We start from the raw sequence: 27,299 nt of genomic DNA, 5'->3' as shown, positions 1-27,299 counted from the left end.
TGAAGAGTGGTCAGTTTGGATGAGCTATTGCCAGCAGGAGAGTGAGTTTGTGTGTGTATGGGGGTGGGGGGATGTGAGAAAACCTGGATTTGTGCAGGAAATAGCCCAACTTGATTGTCATGCACATTGTGTAAAGAGTGGTCACTTTGGATGGGCTATCACCAGCAGGAGAGTGAATGTGGGGGGGGGGGGGGCGGAGGGTGAGAAAACCTGGATTTGTGCTGGAAACGGCCCACCTGATGATCACTTTAGATAAGCTATTACCAGCAGGACAGTGGGTGGGAGGAGGTATTGGTTCCTATTCTCTGTGTGTATAAAGCCTGCTGCAGTTTCCACGGCATGCATCCGATGAAGCGAGCTGTAGCTCAGGAAAGCTCATGCTCTAATAAATTGGTTCGTCTCTAAGGCGCCCCAAGTCCTCCTAGACCTTCTATGCGGCTTTGCGGAGGACAAGATGGCGTTCTGCGAGCCGCACTACAAACTCCCATGATCCCTTGGGAGAGTCGGCACCAGGCAAGATGGCGACCCTAGGGCTCACTGCAGCCTGGGAGCTGGGCACTGCAACTCCCATGAGGCCATATGCCGCCCTGCGAGATGCACCGGACAACATGGTGGAGAAGGGGGCTGCCCGTCTCGCTCGGGCTGTCGGGAGTCGTAGTCCGAGCTCTCCCGCGCCCTCCGTGGTAACGGGGCTGCCCTAGCGGAGATGACTACAACTCCCATGAGCCCGCGCGCAGGCGGCCCGGACAACATGGCGGGAGGGCGCCGCTCTTCCCGCAGGGCCTGCCGGAACTTGTAGTCCAGATCCCTCCCACTCGTCCATGGGTTCTAAGGGGCGCACCCCGAGGGAGTAAACTACAACTCCCGACGTGCCCCGCGGCCGGGCGGGGGAGGGGCTGGCAGGGAGGCGGAGAAGGAGAAGAAAGCTACAACATGGCGGCCACGGCCGCCCCAAAGCTCTGGGCGCTGTGAGGGGGGGGGGGCGGGGACGAGCCCAGGAGCCAGCCCCCGACGAGGGGAGGGGGGGGTCCAGCCCCCCCTCGCCCTGACCCCTAAGTGGGGCCCACCGCGATGGGGGTCCAGGGCTTCCAGGAGTTCGTGGAGAAGCGCTGCCCGGGTGCTGTGGTGCCCGTCGACCTGCTCAAGCTGGCCCGGGCGGCGGGGGTCCGCGGGGGGCCCCCCTACTGCAGCCTGGCCGGCTACCTCCAGCCGTTGCCCGGGCCCTACCCGCTGCCTCTCGCGACCCACTCCCAGCATGCTCCGGGGCTGGCGTCGGTAGCTCATACCCAGCATGCTCCGGGGTTGGCAACGGTGGCGGCCCACTCCCAGCATGCTCCGGGGCTGGTGGCCCACTCCCAGCATGCTCCGGGGCTGGCGACGGTGGCGGCCCACTCCCAGCATGCTCTGGGGCTGGCGGCCCACTCCCAGCATGCTCCGGGGCTGGCGACGGTGGCGGCCCACTCCCAGCATGCTCCGGGGCTGGCGGCCCACTCCCAGCATGCTCCGGGGCTGGCGACGGTGGCGGCCCACTCCCAGCATGCTCCGGGGCTGGCGGCCCACTCCCAGCATGCTCCGGGGCTGGCGACGGTGGCGGCCCACTCCCAGCATGCTCCGGGGCTGGCGGCCCACTCCCAGCATGCTCCGGGGCTGGCGACGGTGGCGGCCCACTCCCAGCATGCTCCGGGGCTAACATCGGCCTGCCCGGCCCGGCTGCTGGTGGACGCGGACTCGGCCCTGCAGCGGCTGTATGGCGGCTACCAGACAGACTGGGTGTGCGGTGGCCAGTGGAACGCCATGGTGGGCTACCTGGCGGCCCTGTCCCAGGCCTGCCTCTACCAGGGTGGGCTGGAGCTGGCAGTCATCTTCAACGGCGGGCTGGGCAAGGAGCGGCTGCCCGAGTGGGGCCGCAAGGCCCAGGCCGAGCGGCAGACAGCCCAGCTGATCGCTGGCCACGTGGGCAACAAGGGCACACCGCCGCCCCGCGCCTGGTTCCTGCCCCCTGCCTGCCTGGGGCACTGTGTCCGCCTGGCCATGATCCGCTTCCGGGTCAAGGTAGGAGAGGGCGGCTGCGCACCTTCCCCCCATGTCTGTGCATCCAACACCTCTGCTTGGCGCCCTACGACTGTGCCTACTCACGCGTGCCCCTTGCCCTTCAACCTATGGCCCCTTCTGCCCTGCATGAGCCCCACTCCCTGCGGTTTGAGCCGTAACCCTAACTTCTCTGCTGCCTCCGTACTCCCTTCAGCCTCCTTCCCCTGCACTTTGTCGTTCTCTTTCGTCTCCTCTCCCAACCGGCTGGGCCACCTGGCTGTGTGATTGTTCCTCAGAGGTGGCTGCATCCCAGCACTGGGCAAGCCCTCCCTATGTGGGGTTGTGTGCAGCTGTTCCCCAGCTGCCACTGCACCTCAGTGTTGGGCAAGCCCTCTCTATGTGGCATTATATGTGGCTTTTCCCCAGGTGCCCTGCCCCAGAGGTGGCTGCATCTCAGTGCTGGGTGACTCGTATTCATTGTGTCTGTTGGATTTCTCTCTCTCCATCATCAGCAGTGGTTCTTTTTTGACCTTTAATGTGGGCTCCTGGTACCCAAGTGCTGGATGTGGTAAAAACAGCTCGATAAGAAAGGGTACTTACAGGGCTAGCTGCATCGTCCGCCCTCGAGCTGTGGTGCCAGGGGAACACTCTGTGCCAGACAAAGTGGAGAAATAGGACGGGGGTCGTGGGGGAGAAGCAACTGAATGGGAGCTCCCGGTGCAAGGCCGGGGCTGAAAGGGCTAAGGCCCTCCTGGGAGGTATAAACCGGGGAATCTCGAGGTGGAGCAGAGAGGTGATTTCACCCTGGATTCAGCCCTGGTGCGACTGTTGCTGGGATCCCGTGTCCAGTTCTGGTGTCTGGAATTCAAGGAGGCTGTTGATCAGTTGAAGAGGGGCCGGAGAAGAGCCAGGAGAACGATTTAAAGGGTTAGAAAACGGGCCTGAGAGAGACACCAGGAGCTCGATCTATTGAAGTCCACAAAGGGGAGGTGAAGGGGTGACGTGATCCCAGTCTCTAAACACCTCTGGGGGGACCAAACATTTACTAATGGGCTCACCAGTCTAGTAGTGGAAGCTTGAACACAAGCTCGTGGCTGGAAATTGAAGCTAAACAAATCCTGCCTGGAAATCAGGTGTTGATTTTGAACAGGGAGGGGCCCATTTCCCGGGGGACGTGTGGATTCTCCATTGAACTCAAGGACGTACCATGGCCTGTGTGTAAAGCGGTGCCTGGGTTGGAGGGCGTCTCTAGTTGACACGATATGGCCAGCGCCCTGGAGCAGCCCGCGTGTTGGCAGTGTGGGGCTGGGCAACCCTGCTTTAATTAAAAGGAGGGAAGGAGCAGCCAGCAGTAGGGTTGTGGAATCATGCCAGCATCGCAATCAAAGGGAGGTGGGGGACAAGCAAGTGACGGTGACGCTTCGAGGACAGGAAGCCGGAGCAGTTCTGGGTGGAGCTGCTTGTCCCATGCCCGAGTATAGCTCTGCCTCTGGATATGGGATGTGATCCACTCCCATGCCTCAGGGCTTCACCATCTGAGGTCAGGAAGGAAGGTTCCATCTCTCCCCAATGCAGAACTGTAGTTTTTCTGCCCTACTCGGAAGCATCAGAGATCGGCTGCAGCTAGAGGCGTCGTGGGCCAGCGAGCCAGACCCCTCTGTCTAGTTTCCTGGTGGTGGGGGGTTGGGCCCCCTGGTCCAGGGTCGCCCAATGTGGAGTTGGCCTGATTAGCTCTGCCCCTGCCCTGGCTGATGGCTGGTACTGAGTCCCTGAGCCCTCAGGCAGAACCACGGGTTGCGCTGACGGGGAGAGAGAAACCCAGCAAAGCCCTGCCGCCTTCCTCCGCTCATTCCTCCGAGCCCAGAGATGGCACCTGCCAGTTGCACCCCCCAGCGTGCTGCGGTGTTCCCTCCTTCCTTCCTTCCTTCCTCTGCAGGGGGCTCTGTCCCCCACTCCTTCCCCCATACAGGGTCCCCCCTTCCCTCTCTACAGCGGGTGGCCCTGTGTGTGCCCCATTCCCTCCTCCCCCTATACCAGGGCCCTCCATTTCTCCCTCCCCCATAGCAGGGCCCCTCATATCCCCATCTCTATGGCGGGAGGCTCTGTTTGGGCCCCATTCCTTCCCTTGTCTCACCACCACCGAGTGTGACGGTCTTCTCCCGCCCGCAGGTCTTCCAGAGCCTGGAGGACCATCACCTTGAGGTGGTGTCCTTCTTCCGGGAGCGTGGCTTCCACGGGCTGCTGGCCCACGACTCGGAGTTCGCCCTGGCCAGCCTGCCTTGCTACTTCAGCGCCCATGCCTTGAAGCTGAGCTGGAACGGCAAGAGCCTCACCACCAATCAGTTCCTCATGCACCAGGTGGCCAAGCAGCTGGGCCTGAAGGTCTCCAGCTTCCCCATCTTCGCCGCCCTGCTGGGTAGGGGCAGCCAGGCAAACAGCTGGGGCCTGTGTGGGGCAGGCACACAGAGCTGAGGGGGGGAGGGGGCAGCAGGGACCTCCCCCCCGCAGGCTCAGCCCCTCCAGCCGGGGTCTGTATGTATGACACGCCCTGGGCTCAGCCCCTCTAGCCGGGGGACGGACACACAGGTCCCTCTGGGAGAGGGAGTCCGTGCCTGGGATCGAGGGGTCCGTGGCGCTGGCTAAGCCGCGCTCTGGGGAGTCTGGGAAGCAGCCCTGTTCCTCCTGCCTGGGGGAGCCACTCCCCACCCCACCACCATAGAGAGACGGCTCGAGCGACTGGCGGCGAGGGCAGTCTCTCTAGCCGGGTCTCTGTGGCGTGGGGGAGGTGCTCTGGGGTCGGGGAGCACACGAGGGGCTGGGGGACCGCTCTGGGCAGGGTCTTGGTGCTCTTTGGAGGACACCTGCTGGGGTGGGGGAGATTTGGGGACCTCTCTAGGCAGCATCTCTATGGTAAAGTACCACCCTCTAGGCAAGCACTCTGTGGTCAGTGAGCACGTGGGGGGGAATTGGGAACTACTCTCTAGGCAAGGCCTTTGCTGACCATTCTAGCCAGGAATTCTATGGTTGAAACATGTTGGGGGAGGAGGGGCTACTCTCTGGGCAGGGTCTCTATGGTCAGGGAGGACATGAGGGGCTGGGGACCACCCTAGTCAGGGTCTCTATGATCAGAATGGCAGCTTAGAGACTAACCAATTTATTTGAGCATAAGCTTTCGTGAGCTACAGCTCACTTCATTGGATGCATCCTGTGGAAAGTGTAGAAGATCTTTTTATACACACAAAGCATGAAAAAAATACCTCCTCCTACCCCACTCTCCTGCTGGTAATAGCTTATCTAAAGTGATCACTCTCCTTACAATGTGTATGATAATCAAGGTGGGCCATTTCCAGCACAAATCCAGGGTTTAACAAGAATGTTGGGGGGGAGGGGGGCTAGGAAAAAACAAGGGGAAATAGCTTACCTTGCATAATGACTTAGCCACTCCCAGTCTCTATTCAAGCCTAAGTTAATTGTATCCAATTTGCAAATGAATTCCAATTCAACAGTCTCTCGCTGGAGTCTGGATTTGAAGTTTTTTTGTTGTAATATTGCAACAAAACCCCTCCAACGCATTATTAAGGATCTACAATCTATCCTGAAGGATGACCCAACACTCTCACAAATCTTGGGAGACAGGCCAGTCCTTGCCTACAGACAGCCCCCCAACCTGAAGCAAATACTCACCAGCAACCACATACCACACAACAGAACCACTAACCCAGGAACCTATCCTTGCAACAAAGCCCATTGCCAACTGTGCCCACATATCTATTCAGGGGACACCGTCACAGGGCCTAATAACATCAGCCACACGATCAGAGGCTCGTTCACCTGCACATCCACCAATGTGATATGTCATCGTGTGCCAGCAATGTCCCTCTGCCATGTACATTGGTCAAACTGGACAGTTTCTACAGAAAAGAATAAATGGACACAAATCAGATGTCAAGAATTATAACATTCATAAACCAGTCGGAGAACACTTCAATCTCTCTGGTCACGCGATTACAGACATGAAAGTTGCGATATTACAACAAAAAAACTTCAAATCCAGACTCCAGCGAGAGACTGTTGAATTGGAATTCATTTGCAAATTGGATACAATTAACTTAGGCTTAGATAGAGACTGGGAGTGGCTAAGTCATTATGCAAGGTAACCTGGTAACCTATTTCCCCTTGTTTTTTCCTGCCCCCCCCTCGCCCCCCCACAGACGTTTTTGTTAAACCCTGGATTTGTGCTGGAAATGGCCCACCTTGATTGTCATACACATTGTAAGAAGAGTGATCACTTTAGATAAGCTATTACCAGCAAGAGAGTGAGGTGGGGGGAGGTATTTTTTCATGCTTTGTGTGTATAAAAAGATCTTCTACACTTTCCACAGTAAGCATCTGATGAAGTGAGCTGTAGCTCACGAAAGCTCATGTTCAAATAAATTGGTTAGTCTCTAAGGTGCCACAAGTCCTCCTTTTCTTTTTGCGAATACAGACTAACACGGCTGTTACTCTGAAACCTATGATCAGAATGGAGCTGTGCGGGGGTTGGAATTGCATGAAGAAAGGGGATCACTCAGAGGGGATCCCAAGAGAAAGAGGGGGTACATTTATGCAAATGACAGCGCCTAGTCATCTAATAGTCAAATCAGGGCTGCCTCATTTGCATAAAAGCTCCAGTTTTCTGGCCTTCTGGCCTGAATCCTCCTCCAATCAGAAGGGTCTGTGACAGCCTCCCCTTTTCTCTTTGGGGCACCAAATCCTTTTGGGGTGCGGTAACCAGGGACTGTGTTATTCTTGCCTCCCCCAGGTAACCACATCCTCCCGGACGAGGACCTGGCTGCTTTCCACTGGAGCTTGCTGGGGCCAGACCACCCACTGGCATCGCTCAAGGTAGCCTCACGGCCGCTGGCTCCACCCCACAGCAGCCTGGTAGGGCTGGAACGAGCTTGGCCTTGTGGACAGGCATTGTGGGTTGGAGCAGAGGGGACTGAGCCAGGATTCCTGGACCTAGGAGGGGAGTGGGGTCTAATGGTTAGAGCAGGGGAGGCTGGGAGCCATTGTAGGGAAGAATCTCTGTAGTTAGGAAACACATAGTTAGGCTGTGGACTCTGGGCAGGTGTCTATGATCGGGGAGCACACGAGGGGCCTGGGGACTCTCTGGGCAGGTGTCTGTGATCGGGGAGCACACGAGGGGCCTGGGGACTCTCTGGGCAGGTGTCTGTGATCGGGGAGCACACGAGGGGCCTGGGGACTCTCTGGGCAGGTGTCTGTGATCGGGGAGCACACGAGGGGCCTGGGGACTCTCTGGGCAGGTGTCTGTGATCGGGGAGCACACGAGGGGCCTGGGGACTCTCTGGGCAGGTGTCTGTGATCGGGGAGCACACGAGGGGGCTGGGGACTCTCTGGGCAGGTGTCTGTGATCGGGGAGCACACGAGGGGGCTGGGGACTCTCTGGCCAGGTGTCTGTGATCGGGGAGCACACGAGGGGGCTGGGGACTCTCTGGCCAGGTCTCTATGGTCGGGGAGCACATGGGGTGCTGGGGACTCTCTGGGCAGGCTTTCTGGTCTGTGGTTGGGGATCACATGGGGGGTGATGGAGGGTGGGGTTTCCAGCCCGGCTGCCCATGGGGTGCCAGATGCTGAGCACTGTCTGTGTCTCCCTCCGTGCCCAGGTCCGAGCCCACCAGCTGGTGTTGCCCCCCTGCGACGTGGTGATCAAGGCTGTCTCGGAGTATGTCAGCGCCATCAAAGACCCCTACAACCTGGATGCCGTGGGGAGAGATGTCTTCAAACACTCTCAGGTGAGCTGGGAGGGGCCTGGCTTGTTGACTGGAGCTGCTGATCTGGTCCCCTGGCGTGCCGTGAGACCCCTCTAACCGAGATCGGGGGGACCCTGGTGTGCCCTGGGCCGTGAGACCCCTCCAGCCAAGATCGGGGGCCCCTGGCGTGCCGTGAGACCACTCTGAGCAAGATCGGGGTCCCCGGCACGCTGGCTTCTGCCCCATCTCTTTTGGGGTCTGACTCCCAAGCCCCACTGGGCTAACACTGCAGTCCTGTGTCGCTCTGTAGCGTCAGACGGGGCAGAGCAGCTCCTGCTTTTTGAGAGGGTGGGTTCGATTGCCGGGGTGGGGCTTAATGACACAGCCCCCAGTTCCCCAGCCAGTCTCCTGTCTGCTTTGCTCCCCCAGTCCAGGACGGAGGATAAGATCGAGCGCTTCAAGAAAGCCGTGAACTATTATTCGGTGACTGCCAAGATGCCACCGGCTCCTGTGGGCCCATCCTCGTTTGTACGTGAGTATCTGGCAGGGGCTGTTCCCCACAGCGCCCCCTGCTGGGAGAGGCTGGGGCTGGAGTAGCTGGGAGCCCCCCACACAGCCAGCACCCTGACCTGCTCTCCACATCGCCTCCTGCTCTAACCACTAGCCCCCACTCCCCTGCCAGAACCAGGCAGAGAACCCAGGAGTGCTGGCTGCCCCCACTAACCGCTAGGCCCCACTCCCCTCCCAGAGCCAGGCAGAGAACCCAGGAGTCCTGGCCGCCCCCCGCTAACCCCCACTCCCCTCCCAGAGCGAGGCAGAGAACCCAGGAGTCCTGGCCGCCCCCCGCTAACCGCTAGGCCCCACTCCCCTCCCAGAGCCCGGCAGAGAACCCAGGAGTCCTGGCCGCCCCCCCCCGCTAACCCCCACTCCCCTCCCAGAGCGAGGCAGAGAACCCAGGAGTCCTGGCTGCCCCCGCTAACCACTAGGCCCCGCTCCCCTCCGCATGCTGAGCTGGTTTTGACGCCAATGCCAGCCCCGCTCTGTGTCTCAGTGCCAGGCTATGGATCCAACCACTTCGGAGGAGCAGCCCCTGCACAGCACAGCCCGGTGGGATCCCTCCCCATGGGGAAGCCGATGGTACGTTCCAGTCCGGGGTGGGGAATGGGACTGGGGTCTCTGGAGTCAGTGGGTTGAAGTGGGGGTGGGCCAGGCTGGGAGTCAGGACTCCTGGGTTCTCTCCCCCACTCTGGGAGGGGAGCGGGGTCTGGTGGTTCGAGCGAGGGGAGAGGGGGTTGGAGCCAGTATGCCTGGGTTCTCCTCACTCTATCAGGGGAGTGGGGTCTGCCACTTTTTGCTCACCTCTTTCTCTTTCTCTGGCTCCCTCCCCAGTTCCCCCACCACCTGGGGCCAAAGATGCAGTACCAGCCGCCGGCCCCTCCCTCCTCCTCCTCCTCCTCCTCGGCCGCCTCCTTCCCCCCGGGCCCCAGTGCCAGCCTCCTCTTCTCCCCACACCCGCTCGGAGACGTGCCCCCCTTTAACGAGGACCCCATCCTGAAGGGCGGCGAGTTCAACAGCTGGCCCAGCGCCTACGACGCCAAGTTCCCCCACCACCACCGGGGCCCCAAGCCCTCCCCTTCCTCCGGGCCAGCCTCCTCCCCCTCCTCCTCCTCCGATGGCGAAGAGCACAACGGGGGCAGTGCCAAGTGAGTGCGGGCTAGTGGTTAGAGCCAGGTCAGCAGGAGCCAGGACTCCTGGGTTCTCTCCCCAGCTCTGGGAGGGGAGTAGGGTCTAGGGGTTGTCTCAGGGGGGCTGGGATCCAGGACACCTGTGTTCTTTCCCTGGCTCTGGGAGGGGAGTGGGGTCTGGTGGTTAGAGCAGGGGGAGTGGGAAGCCAGGCTGGGTTGTCTTCCTGGCTCTGAGAGGGGCGTGACTCACCACCTTCCCCGTGTCTCCTCCCCAGCCACGTCTCCGAGGTGCTGCAGCCCAAGTCTGGCTGGGAGGGGCCCGGTGCCGAGAAGCTGAGCCGGGGCTGGGGGCAGGTGGGGGGCTCCGGCGACACCGACGGGCCCCTGGCTGGGCCTGAGCCCTCCATCCCCTCGCTGCTTTCCATGGCCACCCGCAACCACATGGACATAACCACCCCCCCGTTGCCCCCTGTCGCCCCTGAGGTCTTGCGGGTGGCTGAGCACCGGCACCGACGCGGCCTCATGTACCCCTCCATCTACCATGTTCTTACCAAGGTGAGCCTGGCACCAGGACTTCTGGGTTCTCCACCTTGCTCTGGGAGGGGAGTGGGGGCTGGGGGTGCTGGGAGCCAGGACTCCTGAGTTCTCAGTCCCTCTCCTGACGTTCCGGTGTAGGGCGAGATCAAGCTCCCAGTGTGCATCGAGGATGAGTGTAATACTGAGTTGCCTCCAGCTGCCATCCTCTTCCGCGGCGCCCGCCAGCATATCTACGGGGTGCTGTTTGGCGTGGCTGAGAACCAGCGCCGGGTGGAGCGCCTGGCCATCCGCCGCCGCATCCCCACAGAAGGTAGGGGCCCCCGTGGCAGAGAGCTGTAGCCTCCGGACCCCTGGGTTCCATCCCCAGCTCTGAGAGAGGAGGGGTCTAGTGGTTAGAGCAGTGGGGGCTGGGAGCCAGGACTCCTGGGTTCTTTCCCCAGCTCTGAGAGGGGAGTGGAGTCTGGTGGTTGGCAGGGGGGACTGGGAACCAGGATTCCTGGGTTCTCTTCTTGGTGCTGGGAGGGGAGTGGGGTCTAGTGGGTTGGAGCAGGGAGCCAGGACTCCTGGGTTCTTTCCCCGGCTCTGAGAGGGGAGTGGGGTTCAGTGGTTGGGAGGGGCTGGGAGCCAGGACTCCTGGGTTCTCTCCCCAGCCAGGAGAACCTGAACCCTTCCCCCTCTCATTGCCTCTCAGTGCCGCCTGTGATCATCAAGGAGTGGGCGGCGTACAAGGGGAAGTCCCCGCAGACGCCAGAGCTGGTCTCGGCCCTGGCCTTCCGCGAGTGGACCTGCCCCAACCTGCGGAAGCTGTGGCTGGGGAAGGCGGTGGAGGACAAGAACCGGCGCATGAGGGCCTTCCTGGCCTGCCTGCGGGCCGACACGCCCGGCATGTTGAACCCCGCCAACGTACCCACGCACCTGCTGCTGATGTGCTGCGTGCTACGGTGAGCGGGGGCAGGGCGGAATGTGTGGGGTGACAAGCGACACAACCAGGCCCCCACTCTCACCACTAGACCCCACTCCCCTCCCAAAGCCAGGGAGAGAACCCAGGAGTCCTGGCTCCCAGCCCCCTTGCTCTAACCACCAGCCCCCCCTCCCTTAGCCAGGGTGAGCTGCTCCGTGTGGGCATGCCAGGCCTGGCCGGGTTCACGATCTCTCTTCCGTTTGCAGTTACATGATCCAGTGGCCCGGAGGGAGGATCCTTCATAGGCACGAGCTGGACGTGTTCCTGGCTCAGGCGGTTTCTTCTCAGCTCTACGAGCCGGATCATCTGCAGGAGCTGAAGGTAGGGGGCCGCCGCAACGTTCCACGGGGCACAAGCAGCCGTGTCTCCTCACTTCTCCAGCCTGGGGTGCATCGCACCCCGCTTCGCTGTGACAACAACTGCTCCTGGCCGGCCCACGCAGCCGCCTGCCTCGGCATCACTGCCTGCTGAGTTAAACCAATGCTCCGGCTGGTCCCTCACCGACTACTCCCAGCCCCATACCTTCCTCTGGACGGTGGGTCTCGTCCTGCCCTGTCTCTCCCGGACATTGCAGGCTCCTCAAAGGAAACTGACCTGCCTGGACCTCATTCTCTCCGGTGGAGGTTCCCAAACATGCTGGGATAGAGAAAAGAATCCAAGAAGCTGATTAACCCCAGGCAGAAAGATTTGAAGTGATGACAGGTGGGGAGACGTGAAAGTCACACTGGGTCCCAAAGAAAATAAAAGGAGAGAAGATACAAACTGGTACCTAACGTAACAAGCTAGGGGAACTTCAAAGCAAAAAGGTTTCTCTCCCTATAAGGAGCCCACTGGCTTGATCTTTCTGCCAGGACCCTGGCCCCAGTTCAGTGATGCTTCATTTGTCTTTCAAATGGGGCTGCTGCCGTGAGTAGAGATGAGGGACGAACATGATTTGGGGTCCTCTGTTTCCATTCGTATACCCCTCTCCCTTCCTTGAGGATTGTCTCTAGCTGGGGCGCAGGCGACAGCCAGTCTGTGGGCTGGGAAACCCCAGCCGTATCTTTGCCAATGTGTAAAGTTCTTGCTCGCACCCTTCTTCCCGCCAAAGATTGGCCTCTTACCCAGGTGATAGTCTGCTTTATTATGCTGTCACCTGGCTGGGCCGTTAGTGTGTCCCTTGTCTCTGAAGAACTGGTTTGTGCCTGCATGTCACGGTGATGTTATACAGTGGAGTCTCATAACTTGCCATACAACATCCATAGAACATACACATATTTTACCAGGACAATAATGTTCAGAAGATTATGAGTTGTCAAATGACACCTCGCAAGGCACGTTTTGTACACAATTTATCTTAGTCTGTAAAAGCGGTGAATATGGAGTACAGTTGGTGACAGCCAGCACTGGTGCTGTTTGGGAGAAAGGTGAATGGGAGCGGGGTGCAGGGTTAGTATAGGGAGTCTAGCAGCCAGGACTCCTGGTTTCTCTCTCTAGCTCTCACCGGAGAATATGCGGGAGTTATTCCTTTACTAGATTAAAAACTGCTGATCTGCTCTGTTCCCCAGCTGCCCACATCTCAACGCCGGGTGAGCCTCCCCATGCAGTGTTCTGTGTGGCTGTTCACCAGCTGCCCTGCCCCAGAAGTGGCTGCACTCCTTCCTAAGTTAAAGTGATGGGAATGGTTCCCTTGCAGATCGAGAAGCTGGATGCCCGGGGCGTGCAACTGGCAGCCCTTTTCATGAGTGGAGTAGATATGGCTCTGTTTGCCAATGACGCCTGTGGGCAGCCGGTGCCCTGGGAACACTGCTGCCCCTGGATCTACTTCGATGGCAAACTCTTCCAGAGCAAGCTCATCAAAGCCACCCGTGACAGGGCTCCCCTCATTGATCTGTGTGACGGACAGGTACGGGGCAGGACACCTGGGTTCTCTCCCTGCCTCTGGGATGGGGGGTGGGGTCTAGTGGGTTAGAGCGGAGGGCCTGGGAGCCAGAACTCCTGGATTCTATCCCCGGTTCAGGGAGAGGAGGGGAGGGAGGGTCTAGTGGGTTAGAGCGGTGGGGCTGGGAGCCAGGACTCCTGGGTTCTGTCCCTGTCTCTGCGGGGGGGAGTGGGGGAGGGGGTTTGAGAGGTTGCGCCTCTTGGTCTGGAAGTACCTGGATGTTCTGACATTGGGGCAGGCTGTGGGGGAGGGGCAGGAATGTGGGGGATGAAGTCAGCTGGATTCATCTCCCCCTGTCCCCAACTTTCCTTCCCAGACGGAGCAGGCGGCCAAAGTGGAGAGGATGAGACAGAGCATCCTGGAGGGCGTGAACTTCAACCGCCAGGCCCCGCCCCCTCTGCTCCCACCCCCTCCCTTTGTGCCTGCCATGGCTGCGCCCTTCTATTCGATGCCCCTCTACCCCCGCACCACGGGCTCTGCGCCGCTGCCGCCCCCAGGGAGGAGCAGAGGGTTCACAGGTGAGAGATTGTGAATCCCCTGAGCCGTCTCCCTGCCCCTTTGCTCTGTGGCCTCACTCATCGCAGGGAATTGGTGGCAACGGTGGGATCCCCAGGTGGCTGGATTGTGTGCCCTCTTGAAGGCAGGGGTAGGGGAGGCCTCTTTTCTCCCCCCTCCAGTTGTACATATGTGGAGTGCGGGGAGCTGGTGGGGTGCTCCAGAGCAGTGGGGCTGGGGGGCATCATCCTATTGAGATGCATCGGGGCAGATTCCCTCGGTCAGGGCTATTGGCTCAGGCTCTCTGAAGACTCAGGCAGGGATCGGCTATGCCAAGGGCAGTTCACACCTCTCCCAGTGACCGGCTCAGGCTCATGCGGACCCTGTTTCTGACCTGAAAGATGTTGTTCTGCTACTGTTCCATATCTGCTGGGGCCTGGACATGACCCTAGTGTCACCTGTCACTCATCTCTCCCCCCCCCCCGTCTCCGCTTCCCTAGGTCTCCACCCCATCCCGCCTCAGGGGGGCAAGCTGGAGATCGCCGGCATGGTCGTTGGCCAGTGGGCGGGCAGTAAGCCCTCGCGGGGGCGGGGCTCCTTTGGGATGCAGGTGGTGTCTGTCGGGGGGCCAGGCAAGGGGTAAGTATCACAGCACTGCTGAGGGGTGGGCTGGTGTTATGAATTACACCTGGGAGGACACGCACAGTTCGAATCTAGGCTGAGGCACATAAACAAAATCCACAACTGCAGAGTTCCCAAAAGACATTAAGTTTATTACGCTCGAGCGTGGTGCCCCCCTGCTAGCCAGGAGGGAACCCTGAATACAGATTATACAAAGGTTATATACTTTTTAGCAAAGCATGTTGCCCTCGTGCATCGGAAACCTTAGCCAATAAACAAACCCTTGTCTTATCTACCACCTATCCCTGCTTGGTGCATTCCTCATGCTATACCAGTATGTTAATTACACAGCATGGTCCTAAAGCCATGCATCAGTAAATAGGATGGGAGGCCTCACATCAAGGCCAAGAGACAGGGAGTTAGAGACTGACAAAAACCAGATACTGGGAGTCAAGGCAGGCTGGAGACAAGGAGGATTTTCACAGGGATTCAGTATCTAAGGATCACTCCTCCTGGTGTATGATGTGCTGGCATTTAAACAATGCTGGGCCCCAAACCAAAATGGAGTCACATGTGCTAACTTTTCCTTAACAGTCCTCCCTTTCTTTTTGTAAGTCAGTAAGCTATATTGGGGCTGAGTAACCACGCTGCAGGGTTAGCAACTGCCGACCGAACACACTGCAGCATTGTAGGCATACAAAAAATAACCCAAAAACAATAACAGTCAAAAAAAGTAAATACAAAATACGCCGTCCCCAAGTCCCCACATCCAGTAGCCATGAGGTGAGCCAGTCCCAGACCTCCTGGAATCCGGCTTTCGTAGTGTCGAGGCTGATGTGGTGGAATAGGGCTGCCTGTTGCTTGAGGACGTGGATGTCAGTTTCCACCCTATGGTGCTGATTTACAAATACACAACAGCTTGAGTTGACCAGAGCACAAACCCTGCCCTGATTTGCAAGGAGATAATCCAGGGCTAGGCGGTTTTGCAATGTAGTTTGGGATAGCTGGGTGACTTCAATTTGAAGAGCATCTGCAGTAGCATTTGCCATTAGTTCCAAAGCAGCTGAAATGTTAACTATAGCTTTTTCCAGCTCACTTACTCCCAACCATGGCAGAAACCAACGCACAAAGGAGTGAAAGCCTTTGGGCTGTTGAGAAAGGGGGTTTAAAGGAATACTTCGTCGGTCCCGCCATACTAGATTGCGGATCTCTCTCCGGGTCAGGGTCTGGTGTACTGTCACGGTGGGTACTGTAGCCCCTAAGGTACATGGACCACACCATCCTGCTGGGAGAACCTTATAGGCTGTGTGATTACATAACCAATTCCAGCCAGACCCCTCGGGGACTGGCCACGGGGTTCTGGAGTAGGTAGAGGGGCCTCCCGCACCAGAGCTGATTTGGGTGGTGTCCTTGCACCCTACAAAATTCCCTATAAAAACTGTATTTTCTATGCCCTTACGTCGTGACACACATAAAGCATAATTACCCTGGGCCACCATATCAATAGACCATATTTGGATTGTAACATTCCAGTTAAATGTAGTGTTTGCCCATAGCTTAGCTTGGAGTGTTCAATTAAGGGGGATAGGTACCCCTACCAACGGGACCCCCTGACCTAAATATGTGGGGGTATGAATACAAATCCAACACTGCGTTCGATTTACACCCTGTTTGATAGCGCGGGTTAAATTCAAGAAGCTATTGCCCTCCCATCCTTGTACTGGACTTGGGAATAGGAAGAGGAACCCCCCAGGCAAACCATACCAATGTCGGCATCCTCCTTTATACCATACAAAAAACACTACGCCCAATGTAAGTCCAATAAACAGGAACACAAAGAGTCCTGGTGGGCTGTGAAGGTCCCAGTAGCTGGAAAGCTTAGTCCATGGGTTGGTCGTGGTGTTCATTCATGAAGTGGCTCGTCCAATGGCTTGTCAGGGTCAGGTGGGGGTCCCAGTGCCAACTTAACGTAGCTATGATGGAGCCAGGAACCTTTACCTGCAAAGGAGTGGTGGCAGATGGTGGGAGTAATGTTCGTGGCAGTAAGGCGTTTTTGGTATTTATACTTGCCTATCAGCACAGGTTCCAGCCTCTGGAATAAACCCACCCCACCACTTTACTTCACATTCCCAAGAATACATCCCGCAACTTCCTCCCTGCCAATGTACAATGCTCCGTCTTTGCCATCAAGGCCAATTCTCAGTGTCTTTTGCAGTCAGGAATCCTTGGATTTTGGTGGTTTTAGCAGAGCAGGCGTTTCTTCTTTTTTCTTGGAACAGTCATGCTTTTGCATTATACAGGGGCGAGGTTACTAGCACGTCACCCTGCCGTGCTTTGGTTTCTTTAGCAAATACTGAATGCAGGTTAGCTCTGTCAGTGGACAAGGGGAAGGTGACTAGCACTTCACCTTGTTTTTTTTCCTGTTGTCCAAAAGGAGGAAAGAAAAAAAACCCAGGAGGGACAGGCTGATCAGTAGTCGAAGTGAAGTCATCTCGAGGTGGAGGGGTCTTTTTGCAGTAAGAAGCATGGGTCCAAGCAGTCAGTCCTTGGCACTTCACAGTGGTGTTGGTAGTTAGCAGGACTTAATAAGGGCCTTTCCAGCATGGGGCCAGAGTAGTCTTTTGTTGATGGACCTTTATGTAGACCCAGTTACCTGGTTTTAACAAATGGCAGGTTTGCTCAGGATCCTTGGAGCAGGACTTCTTTCACCTGTAAATACAGAGACCTAACACATTTCATTAATGTCTGGCAGTGTGGTGCAGATCTCACAGCTGCTTGGGCACATTCAAGCCCCCCTCTTTCTTGGCTGTTAGCCAAATCCTAGCTGTGAGTAGTGTCCTTGGGCAGGCCAGTGTCTTATCTTTGGACCGAGCCTGCCAGCTACAGTGTTGAATTAGCTTGTCCTCCGTTTTATTTTTTTTTCCCCTTCTTGGCCTTTATTAACCTGCAAAGGAAACTTTCACTTTTTACTTATACACCTTTGTTTAAAAAGGAACACATGTACATTGCCCATTATACAGCACTTAATGTTATTGTTTAATGTATGCCACATACACCCTTTTAGGAAAATGACTTTATTACAGAGCTTTGGAGCAACAAGCCAGGACAAGCACACCCACTTTTGAGGAAGCCGCTTGGTACAACCTCTGGTGTCCAATAGCTTTCCTCCCTCCCCAGCCCTCCGGCTAGAAATGTGAGGTAGCCAGAAGGATTTCATGTATAATATGGGGAGTGGGTTAACCTTTCATGTCCTTGATTCCAAAGACTGTTGGTGTGCAAATTTTAACAACAATTTTTTTTAATTAAAAGATCTGGCCAATGAATTTTTTTTTTTTTACTTAAGCAAATGTATTAAACTTTAGTATATATTCAAAGTTGAATAAAACGAGTATCTGCATTTTGATTTAACCCTTCTATTTAGTTTTAAACTAAACTGTCCTATGAAAAATTAAACACAGCAATTCTGGCCACAAGACAAACACCACAAGACAGGACATAGAACACAGAACAGAATTCCTATTGTGCCAGTAAATTTATGAGATGTTGAATTGCTTTTCAGCTGGCATCAGTTTTCTCTGATTTTTTGAAAGACAAAAAAACCCACAGATCTACCCCTTTTGGGCAGTCAGTCATTGCTTAAAATATTTCCTTTTTATGCAAATACCCTTGTTAATTGCAGGCAAAACAGAGGAATTACCCATATTTTCTTGTATTTGTTTTATAGGCAGCCCAGGTTTCAGTGGCCTCTACCTTATTAGTTAGGTAATTTACATTAAAACAAATGCTTTCCGGCTTGCTTTTGGATCCACAGGTTAAAGATTCTTACTCTAAAAAAGGCACAATAAACTTTACCAGACTTTTGATTGCCTTTTACTTTTAACTCCTGCTGTCAAACACACAGCGACCTGAAAAGGAAGACACCACCTATTGTAGCCCCTTGGAGCCTAATAAGATATTTAATTAAGTAGCACTGTATAATTGCATTTCTTTGGAAAAGGGCCCATTTTTTTCCAAAATGGCTGCAAAGAAACCAAGAATTCTTTTTCTTTCCAGTATTTCACAAAGTTCAACTGCTTAATTCTTTCCAGCAACTAAAGAGTTAACTTCTTACTTTCCTTTCTTAAATCACTTGCTTATTTCCCCAAACGACACCCAATTAACTTAGATTTTACCATTTCAAGTATTATTCTGGGATTTACGTTTTCCATTCCTGTAATTATTTACTCCTCTTTTTTCACTATGACCTCCAAGTTTCCAACCTGTTTTCCAATCTCTTTATCTGTTGCCTGCCCGCTTGGGCCGATCCTGTTTTTTTTTCTCTGAACTGTCCCTTCCATGAGCACCAGCTTTGTTTCACTACCATATTAACAAGGAGGGTAGGCTTCTTAACTAGCCCCCAGCACTCCTGGTCTCTTTTCTTAAATATTTTCACTTACAAGGGCTACCCGAGTCCTACCCCCATGAGGCTTGTCACCTGAACAGAAAGCATGGCTAATTGGCAAGCAAGGAGGTGACGGGCATAAGTCAGAAAGCCAAGGGTAAGCTGGAGGAGGGGCAGAAGCAGGCATAGCACAGAGCGGGGTTGGAGACCCCTGAGATGAATAAGAAAAGGAGGAGGAAAGAGGACGTCCTTTCGCATGTGCATAAGCCCAGTTGTCCCATACATACCAATAATCCATCTGGGCTGGAGCTTTGTTTTCCAGCCTTTTCCTAAGTGCTGTTAATTTTTCCCCAGCAAAGGAACCATCTGGTGGCCAGTCAAAAGGTGTTTGAGTTGTTAGTGCTGGCCACTCAATCTTGCACAAGATTACAGCTTTTTTTTTATCTAACCCTTTGGTGCCAGAAATATTCCCCCAATTCTCGAGAATTTCAGCCAAAGGGGTCCCCTTACTTACACTCTGCCCAGAACCCATAATGGGCTACCAAAAGGACACCAAATGTGCCACCTTATCGCCTAAGCGACGGCTCACACACCCCCTCCTCGGAGTTCTCAAAGGTGAACTCACCCTGTGCCGCCTGGAGCTGTCCGAGAGGAGGAATGTAGTCTTGCTTGTTGGGGCGAGCCTAGAGTCCCTTCGTGGTCGCCAAAACTGTTACGAATTACACCTGGTAGGACACGCACACCAATGCTGCGAATTACACCTGGTAGGACATGCACAGTTCGAATCTAGGCTGAGGCACATAAACAAAGTCCACAACTGCAGAGTTCTCAAAAGACACTAAGTTTATTATGCTCGAGCATGGTGCCCCCCTGCTAGCCAGGAGGGGACCCTGAATACAGATTATACAAAGGTTATATACTTTTTAGCAAAGCATGTTGCCCTCGTGCATTGGAAACCTTAGCCAATAAACAAACCCTTGTCTTATCTACCACCTATCCCTGCTTGGTGCATTCCTCATGCTATACCAGTATGTTAATTACACAGCATGGTCCTAAAGCCATGCATCAGTAAATAGGATGGGAGGCCTCACATCAAGGCCAAGAGACAGGGAGTTAGAGACTGACAAAAACCAGATACTGGGAGTCAAGGCGGGCTGGAGACAAGGAGGATTTTCACAGGGATTCAGTATCTAAGGATCACTCCTCCTGGTGTGTGATGTGCTGGCATTTAAACAATGGTGGGCCCCAAACCAAAATGGAGTCACATATGCTAACTTTTCCTTAACACTGGAGAGAGGTTTCGCTGGCTGGGCCAGCATCTTCTCCTTGGGTCATCTCGGCACTGGGCGAGTCATTTGTGTGTGGCGTTCTGTGCAGCTGTTCGCCAGCCACCCCGCCCCAGAGACGGCTGCATCTCCACATTGGGCGAACCATCCCTGTTCTCATGAATTATGCTTAGTATTATTTGTAATTATTAGAACTATTAATGACCATTGTTGTTCATCCTCGTTAACGTCACCATGGTTATTAGGCTTGTTACTTAATTACTCTTATTACGGGGGTGTCAGTGTAACAACCCTGCTGCTAGCTCATCGGTATTATTGTTCTCCGCCCTGTTCCACCCCAGACGCAGTCGAGACGGGTCTGGAAAACTCCCTAAAGGAAACAAGAAACTGAGCAAGCAGGTACATGTTTCTGATTTTCCCTCAGCCCCACTGGTCTGGACCCTCCCCCCAACCAAGGAGAGACCCCAGCCCTTCTCTGTGCCCCCCATCCCCCCACAGCTGGGTTGCTGTCCCCATGCAGTGTTGTGTGCGGCCGTTCCCCAGCTGCCCTGCCCCAGAGCTGGCTGCATCTCAGCACCGGGCATACTGGGATGGGATTCCAGCGGGTGTCCGATTATGTTGCACTTCTCTTCTCCACAGGGCTCATTGGAGGGAGCAGCCAAAGCAGCGGAGTTGCAGAGCGGGCAGTCCCCGTCGCAGGTGAACGGGGAGGAGGATTCGGGGGGCGGTCCCTGCCCCCCAGCCCCATCACAATGTGCCTTAGCCAGAGACGCTGATCCCTGCAATGCCGAGGGCCAGTACTGTGGGCGGCTGGCCCAAGAGGTGGATCGCGGCCCTGACACCAAGCTGCCCCTCCCAGCTCTGCAGAAGGAAGAGTGATGGGGACCTGATTCGGGGATGGGTGGGGCTTTCCGGGGGGGCGGGAGCGGGGCCCGGAGTGTGAAAGCCTCAGGGTACCATGAGGACAGTGGGGTTGGAAAGGCAGCACCCCCGTGCATTGTGGGGGATCGTCCCCTAATTAGAGGGATGATCTCCTACAGCGCCCCAGTGCATTGTGGGAGGATGTGTACCTGTTTCGCTACCCCCGCCCCCTCCTGGCACTGACCCCCCCCATCAGGTCTGCAACATGGCGTATTTTATTATTTTTTTATTTTAATATTTGTGGGGTGGGGAGCTGACGGTTTTTAGGGTTTTTAACGTGTTATACATAGCCCCTGCCCCGGCTCTTGCAGCAGGGGGCAGGGAGAAATGCTGTTAAATAAAGGGGGAGCCGTTAAAAGGAAGCCAGCCAGGATGAATCAAAGCGAGGGGGGAGGGGTGACATTTGGGGGCTCAACCCAGGCTGCTAAGGGGTCGTGGCGCCCCCTGCCCTGCAACACGGTGTGCCCCATATGCCCCGGCACCTGCAGGCAGCTGAGGAGCGCACCAGTCATGCCCCTCGCTGCTCTGGGGGGAGCCCCAAAATGTCACCGGGGGGTGGGGAGGCGGATTTCCCCAATATTTGGTGGGTGCAGACGCCCCCAGCCCATGTTCGTTTTGGGCGGCGCAGAGGTTCATACGTTACCCTGGGGGCGAGTTCGGGGCAGACGTGGTGACGGCGGAAATCTGCCTGGGCTTTGTACAGAAAGAAGAGAGATTATATTTACAGAGACAGATTCTATATAGAAACTACGTATCTCAGGGGGAAAGGGGGAATTCCCTTGTCCCCAGCCGCAGCTCCAGAGCTGTCCACGTCGGACCCAGGGAGGCAGGGGCAGTCGGGGGTCCCTCCAAAACCAGACAGGTCCCCCTTTGCTTCCGCAGAGTCCCCCATCCTGGCTGCAGTTCCCAGCAGGGCTGATCAATGGAGGGTGGAGGAGGGGTTCAGGTTGGTGACCCATGGGGAGGGGTGGGCAGGGATATTGAGGCTGGGGGCTATTAGGGTTTCTGTCCCATGGGAGGGGAGTGCAGGGACTTGGAGGCTCACTGACCGGGGATGTATTGGTGCAGAGGGGGGACCCCTTTAAAGACCCATTAAAATCTGGACCATACAGGGTGGAAAATTTGAAGGTTTTGTGGACTATCCTACCCCCTGCCCCGACTCTAACTTCAGGCGGGGGGCTGGTGGTGAATTCCTATCCTGGCCCCCCAGACGTGTATAAAAACTGGGCAATGCGACTCCACACTTGACCAATCCACGCCCCTGTCGGCACGGGAAGGCTTGAATTCCCCTGTGCTGCGCGTGGCTCGGTGTGGTCCTGCATCCTTCGTTTTCTGAGCACGTCACTTCCCTGGTAGCCCTGGCTGCCGGGCAGAGACGGCCAGGCCGTGGGTATTTGGGGAACAGGGAGGGGTTGGGAAAGAGCCCAGATCTCGATAAAACTTATTTTCCCCTCCCCTCGGGGTTGGGGGGATGGGAGGAAATCTGAACACCCCGTTGTTTGATCGGGGCACTGAACCCTTTTAACCTGACTGATACGCCAGCAAAGACTCCGGAAAACTATCTCCGGACTCTGATTACTTGAGCTTTCGAACTGAGGCCAATTCAGAATCCCAACGCTCAGAAGACGCCTGCCCACCTGAGGCAGCTCATCGGCAGAGCGATCTTCGACGCGCGCCACCACTTGGAGCCGTCACTCTGTAGTTTTTTTTATAACTTTAACCGTGTTTCAAAGTCAGACCTCAGATCAGGCCTCTCTGAATGTCTGGAGACAATCGGCCGTGTCTGCGAATCACGAAGGAGTTAATCTGAAGCGTTTGGGGTTGGGAATCTTCAGGGCAGACGCCTGGAGTTGCAATCACTTTTATTGCTGGAATAACCCCCCTTTTTTGGGGGAGGGGAGAGATATGATTTGAAGGACACTCGGCATTTTACAGAACTTATCCCAATTCAGTGCAGCCATTTTTTCTCCTCTGAAATCCGGAAAACGAAACCCTAAATCACAGCCTCCCAAACGGCCTCTGCTAAACTCCCAGGGGGAAATTCTGAATCGCATCTGCCAGTCATTGGTGCTTTGGAAGATTTGTAGTGTTTGCCATCCCAGAGATTTTAAACACGGAGACGCTTTGGGGTGCGGAGTAGAGCTGTGGAAATGATTTGAGAGGCGTAAGCAGCCCACCGTGTTCGGAAGGTCTAGAGGGGACTGTATTCTGCTGGAGAATCTTTGGCAGTCACTGTGCTACAGGGCTCTTCTTTACTCTGGTGGGGAGAGGCTGACTGAAAAGCAAGAGGCAGGAGGCTGAAGGCAGACCAATACAAATTGAAAATAAGGGACCAATTCTTACCCGTCAAGGTAATGAACAGCTGGGACGAACTCCCAATGGAAGTGGCGCGTTCTCCAGCTCTTGGGGTCTTGCCGTCCAGGCGAGATTAAGTGACATAAACTAAGCTGAAAACACAGAGATAAGCATCCTGCCTGGCAGGGATGAAGCAGTCTTGACTAGATCGGCGGAGAGTCACCTTTTAGATTTACACTGGAAATAAAATTAGGGCAAATCTGAACCTCGGATGGGGATTTGAACTGATCCGAGTTGGGGCTGCTGGCTTGGTTGGCTTTGCAAAAGCCCCTTTCTTGGCACCATTCGGTGGAATCACCGATTCCCCGCACTGGAAATCGCTTGTTCCCTTTGGAAAACCATGGTCAGTTTCTTCGCCTTTTCTGGATCTGCTTTGGGGGCTCAGTTCCCACCCACGCTGCCTTTCCTGATGTTGTGAAGTGCCCTGCAAAACTGACCGGAGGTAAGAAGTTCCCCTTCTTTCACCGTTGGCGTTCAAGAGGCCTCGACTGCCCCACCTAGCAAGGCACTGTTCAGCTTAGCTTGTCGAAGAACAGCTGAGGAGATGATTTGGGAATCCTGTTGTTGGAGGTTTTTAGGGACAGGTCAGACAAACCCCTGTCAGGGATGGTCTAGGTTTATTTGGTCCTGCCTCTGTGCCGAGAGCTGGACTGGACTACCTCTTGAGGTCCCTTCCGGCCCATGGAGTCATCCTTGCTCCTGGCCTGGAACACCCTGTGTTTCCATGTCCAAGGCCGGAACTCGAGTCTTGTGCAGTGCAGGGCGTTCGGTTTCGCTGAGCCCGAAGATGGCGGTTGGCCTAAAGGAGACTGAGCAGGTGTGAGGGGCTGCAGGGAATCCATTTAGGTGAGACGTGCCCAGATGATGCCAGCAGGCCCAGGCTGCAGTGGAAGATGAAACTTCCCCGTTGCCAATCTGTCGATGCTCTGCGCAGCAGCTCCAAGCACCTTATCCAGGGTCCCGTCTCCAGCCGGGACTGGTCCCAGCTGCTTCAGAGAAGGTGGAAAAGCCCCAGACAAACCCATCAAAGCCCAGAGTCATGTGTGTGGGAAATTCCTGTTGGCTGAAGTGTGCGCTTGGCTTGCTGCGGGCGTCGTGTCTGGCAGCCCAGGGCAGTGGAAACCAGTGGACAAAGGCAGGAGGAGAGGTATTTCCTCCCAGTTTCAGCCCCCCAGTGAGCGGTGGAATTGAGAGGACGCACCTCTCTCTCTCTCAGCTGTCAGGCTGGCTGCAGGAGTGACTGGTGAAAGTTGCTGGCCTCGTGTGTCGGAGCTCGGCTCGGCTGGTCGTTCATAAGAGCCTGGGGTATGTTGGAGGCTTTGGGATTGTGCTGCTAAATTTCTCCATGGGTTTTTTTCTGTATCTAGGTGAAACATTTTATGACTAGCATGGAGCCCGTTTCCTCTGCTGGTGTCAATTGGGGATTCCCACAGCTGGGGGCCTGGCCCCATTGACCCAGCGGAGCTATGGCCCATTGATCCCAACTGGGGGTCTGGCCCCATTGACTCCATGGAGCGATGGATGATGGACCCCAGCTGGGGGTCTGGCCTCACTTACTGCAGTGGAGTTACACTCGTGTACCCCAGGTGCGGGTCTGGCCCATTACAGCTCTTTGTGTATTTAATCTGGGCAGCTTTTTCCCTTGTGAGCCGGAGAGGAGTGCGTGGGTTGGACCCTTGGCTTGGCCCCAGTCAGCAGCATCTGAATTAACCCTTCTGCTCCCGGATTACGGCTTTCAACTCTGATCCAGCGAAGCCCCATGGACGAAGCCCACACCGAAGTGGAGTTTTCGGTTTCTTTTTCTTGCTGACTTGAAGCTTTAAAAGAGAACAAAAACCACAAAGAAGTTTGAACCAACCCACCTGCAGTTCTCTTGACTTTTAAGCCAGCCAGCTTGCCATGGGCCAGGGTGTGGCTACTGATTTCCTACCTTTGGCCACTAAATCAACCGGCTGATGGTGTAAACTGGCCACTCCGACATTATTCTCCCACTCCTTGTCTGTGTGACTTGTGTTAACTCTCCCGTGGATGTCTCAGTTTTCTCTCTGTGTCCCCTGTTGTGTGTCAGAAACTGGCCCCCGACCACTTTCTCTCGAATTTTCATTCGACCCCCACCCAGGAGAGAGAATTTTCTCACAAATGAGACAAAACCCGTCCTCGGGAATTGTTTGTGGCCGGCTGGGGGAAATTGCTCAGACCATGGGCTGGAATTGAGCCAGGCCAGCCTGGAGGCGAATATAAAGTCTGACGGCACAGCTCCAGCCCCAGCGTCTGAGACTCTGTGCTCAGATTAGCTGGCCTTTCAGCTCTCGCCGCTGCCCCAGCCGCACGAGAGAAGCAACTGGGCAACAAGCGACCGTGGTTTTTCGGTTTTAATCTAGTTAGCGGAATTCAGTAGAGCCAGGTCTGGGCACTAGCTGTTTCCTGATCTGTATTTCTAACTAGGCCTGGTCCCCTTTCTGTTCCCCCGGCCTCCCTGTCTCATGGCATCTTTCTCCCGTTGATTTCTTTTGCTGTTGATTTAATTTAACTTTTTAAAATCAAACCCCATTGCCCTGCCTGCAGGGTAGAAAATCCTTTGGGTTTATACTGCTATTTACGGTTAAGGGTTTTTTTAAATAATTTGTGTTGATGTTAAGAACGTTCCCTCCTCCCCTTTTGAAATAAAATTATTTCAATCTATCCATCTCCATACAATCTATCTATCTAATACACTTTCTATCTGTCTGTCTCCTCACCTGGGGCATACACCTTTTTGACGATAGCCATAGCCCTTGTATGTTGCTACAAGCTTTTCTGGATAGAAACTAATGACTAGTGAGACTTTTTTTAAATCAAACCTCAGAGGTCTCAATTGTATTTTTTTGGTTCTTAAATTGTAAACCAGCGGACTTTCCTTTCCACACTTTGCGCCCCCCCCCCCATCCTTCAAATAACTCTGAAGCTTCCGGTTTTTGTAACTGTATCTATCCATATATTTTTCTCTCCCCAACTTTTAAAATGCTTTTAGCATAAGAACCTAGGTTTGGGGTTTGTTTGGTTTTTTTTTTTGTTTAAACCTAAAAGTATCTTTCACTGAAATGAGCCGTCGGGTTATTTTCTTCCTTGCGATTTTGTCAATTTACAGTTGTGTGTTATATTTACGAGGGGAAAAAAAGCCAAGTAAGAAATTTCATGGTTTTTGTTGTTAATCTTATCATTTAAATTCTCCCCCACCCCTGTTTTTTTTTAAAGCTACTGACACGTTTATTAGTGGATGGATAAATGTTACCTCTACTTCCCTTGCACCTCAGCCCTATGACTGTAAAAACCCTGTTGTCCTGCTAGCCCCAGATCCCACGACTTGCTCCCTAGTTTATCCATGTAAGTTGGGACGGGTCCCGCTTCGGCAGGAAAAGTGGCAGTGGTGGGGACGCGTGGGAAGGCTGCGTGGCGGAGGTGAAGCCGGCGGGGAGGATGTCTTTGGGAACGTGGTTCGCTTGGGTGGATCTGGGCGCGTGGTACGGTCAGCTGCGACCGTGGAGAGAGACTTACAGTACTTAATAAAAGTCTATTCTTTTAGTAAACCGCAGCTGAGCTGGATTGTTCTTCTGAGCGGCCGCTGAAGGCAGGGGGCTGGGAGCCAGGACTCCTTGGTTCTCTCCCCTGCTCAGGGAGGGCAGTGGGGTCTAGTGGTTAGAGCAGGGGAGGGGCTGGGAGCCAGGACTCCTGGGTTCTCTCCCCTGCTCAGGGAGGGCAGTGGGGTCTAGTGGTTAGAGCAGGGGAGGGACTGGGAGCCAGGACTCCTGGGTTCTCTCCCCGGCTCTGGGAGGGCAGTGGGTCTAGTGGGTTAGAGCAGGGGAGGGGCTGGGAGCCAGGACTCCTGGGTTCTCTCTCCGGCTCTGGGAGGGCAGTGGGTCTGGTGGGTTAGAGCAGGGGGCCTGGGAGCCAGGACTCCTGGGTTCTCTCCCCGGCTCTGGGAGGGCAGTGGGTCTAGTGGGTTAGAGCAGGGGAGGGGCTGGGAGCCAGGACTCCTGGGTTCTCTCCCTGGCTCTGGGAGGGCAGTGGGGTCTAGTGGTTAGAGCAGGGGAGGGGCTGGGAGTCAGGACTCCTGGGTTCTCTCCCCGGCTCTGGGAGGGCAGTGGGTCTAGTGGGTTAGAGCAGGGGAGGGGCTGGGAGCCAGGACTCCTGGGTTCTCTCCCCTGCTCAGGGAGGGCAGTGGGGTCTAGTGGTTAGAGCAGGGGAGGGACTGGGAGCCAGGACTCCTGGGTTCTCTCCCCGGCTCTGGGAGGGCAGTGGGTCTAGTGGGTTAGAGCAGGGGAGGGGCTGGGAGCCAGGACTCCTGGGTTCTCTCTCCGGCTCTGGGAGGGCAG

At 55.4% G+C, this 27,299-nt stretch overlaps 1 protein-coding gene and 1 long non-coding RNA gene across 5 annotated transcripts; one reads left to right on the top strand and one right to left on the bottom strand.

Annotated features, from left to right (window-relative positions):
• Positions 1 to 931: 931 nt before the first annotated feature.
• FAM120C (family with sequence similarity 120 member C) lies at positions 932 to 26,513 on the top strand. Of its 3 annotated transcripts, none has more exons than XM_084612733.1 (16): positions 932 to 2,052; positions 4,201 to 4,447; positions 6,833 to 6,915; positions 7,698 to 7,826; positions 8,214 to 8,316; positions 8,836 to 8,921; positions 9,174 to 9,487; positions 9,745 to 10,024; positions 10,145 to 10,316; positions 10,698 to 10,947; positions 11,174 to 11,288; positions 12,643 to 12,852; positions 13,205 to 13,406; positions 13,884 to 14,022; positions 20,013 to 20,070; positions 20,311 to 26,513. In XM_084612733.1, exons 1-16 carry the CDS (start codon positions 1,072 to 1,074, stop codon positions 20,548 to 20,550), a joined length of 3,609 nt encoding a protein of 1,202 aa, XP_084468859.1. In that variant the 5' UTR covers positions 932 to 1,071; the 3' UTR covers positions 20,551 to 26,513. The 3 variants fall into 3 exon arrangements, with proteins under 3 accessions (XP_084468859.1, XP_084468858.1, XP_084468860.1); XM_084612732.1 differs by having other exon boundaries at positions 6,833 to 6,954; XM_084612734.1 differs by lacking the exon at positions 9,174 to 9,487 and having other exon boundaries at positions 6,833 to 6,954; positions 8,214 to 8,312.
• On the bottom strand, positions 14,136 to 20,002 carry LOC311511841. Of its 2 annotated transcripts, none has more exons than XR_014709351.1 (2): positions 19,011 to 20,002; positions 14,136 to 16,948 (listed from the first exon to the last, which is right to left on the bottom strand). It is a non-coding gene; the product is annotated as an uncharacterized lncRNA (long non-coding RNA). The 2 variants fall into 2 exon arrangements; XR_014709352.1 differs by having other exon boundaries at positions 14,136 to 16,713.
• Positions 26,514 to 27,299: the final 786 nt, after the last annotated feature.

Source organism: Lepidochelys olivacea (genome assembly GCF_965140295.1).
Source record: "Lepidochelys olivacea isolate rLepOli2 genome assembly, chromosome: 23".
In the NCBI taxonomy this organism is placed as follows: Eukaryota; Metazoa; Chordata; order Testudines; family Cheloniidae; genus Lepidochelys; species Lepidochelys olivacea.
The sequence above is the reverse complement of the archived record's forward strand: the minus strand, read 5'-3'. Positions and strand labels throughout refer to the sequence as shown.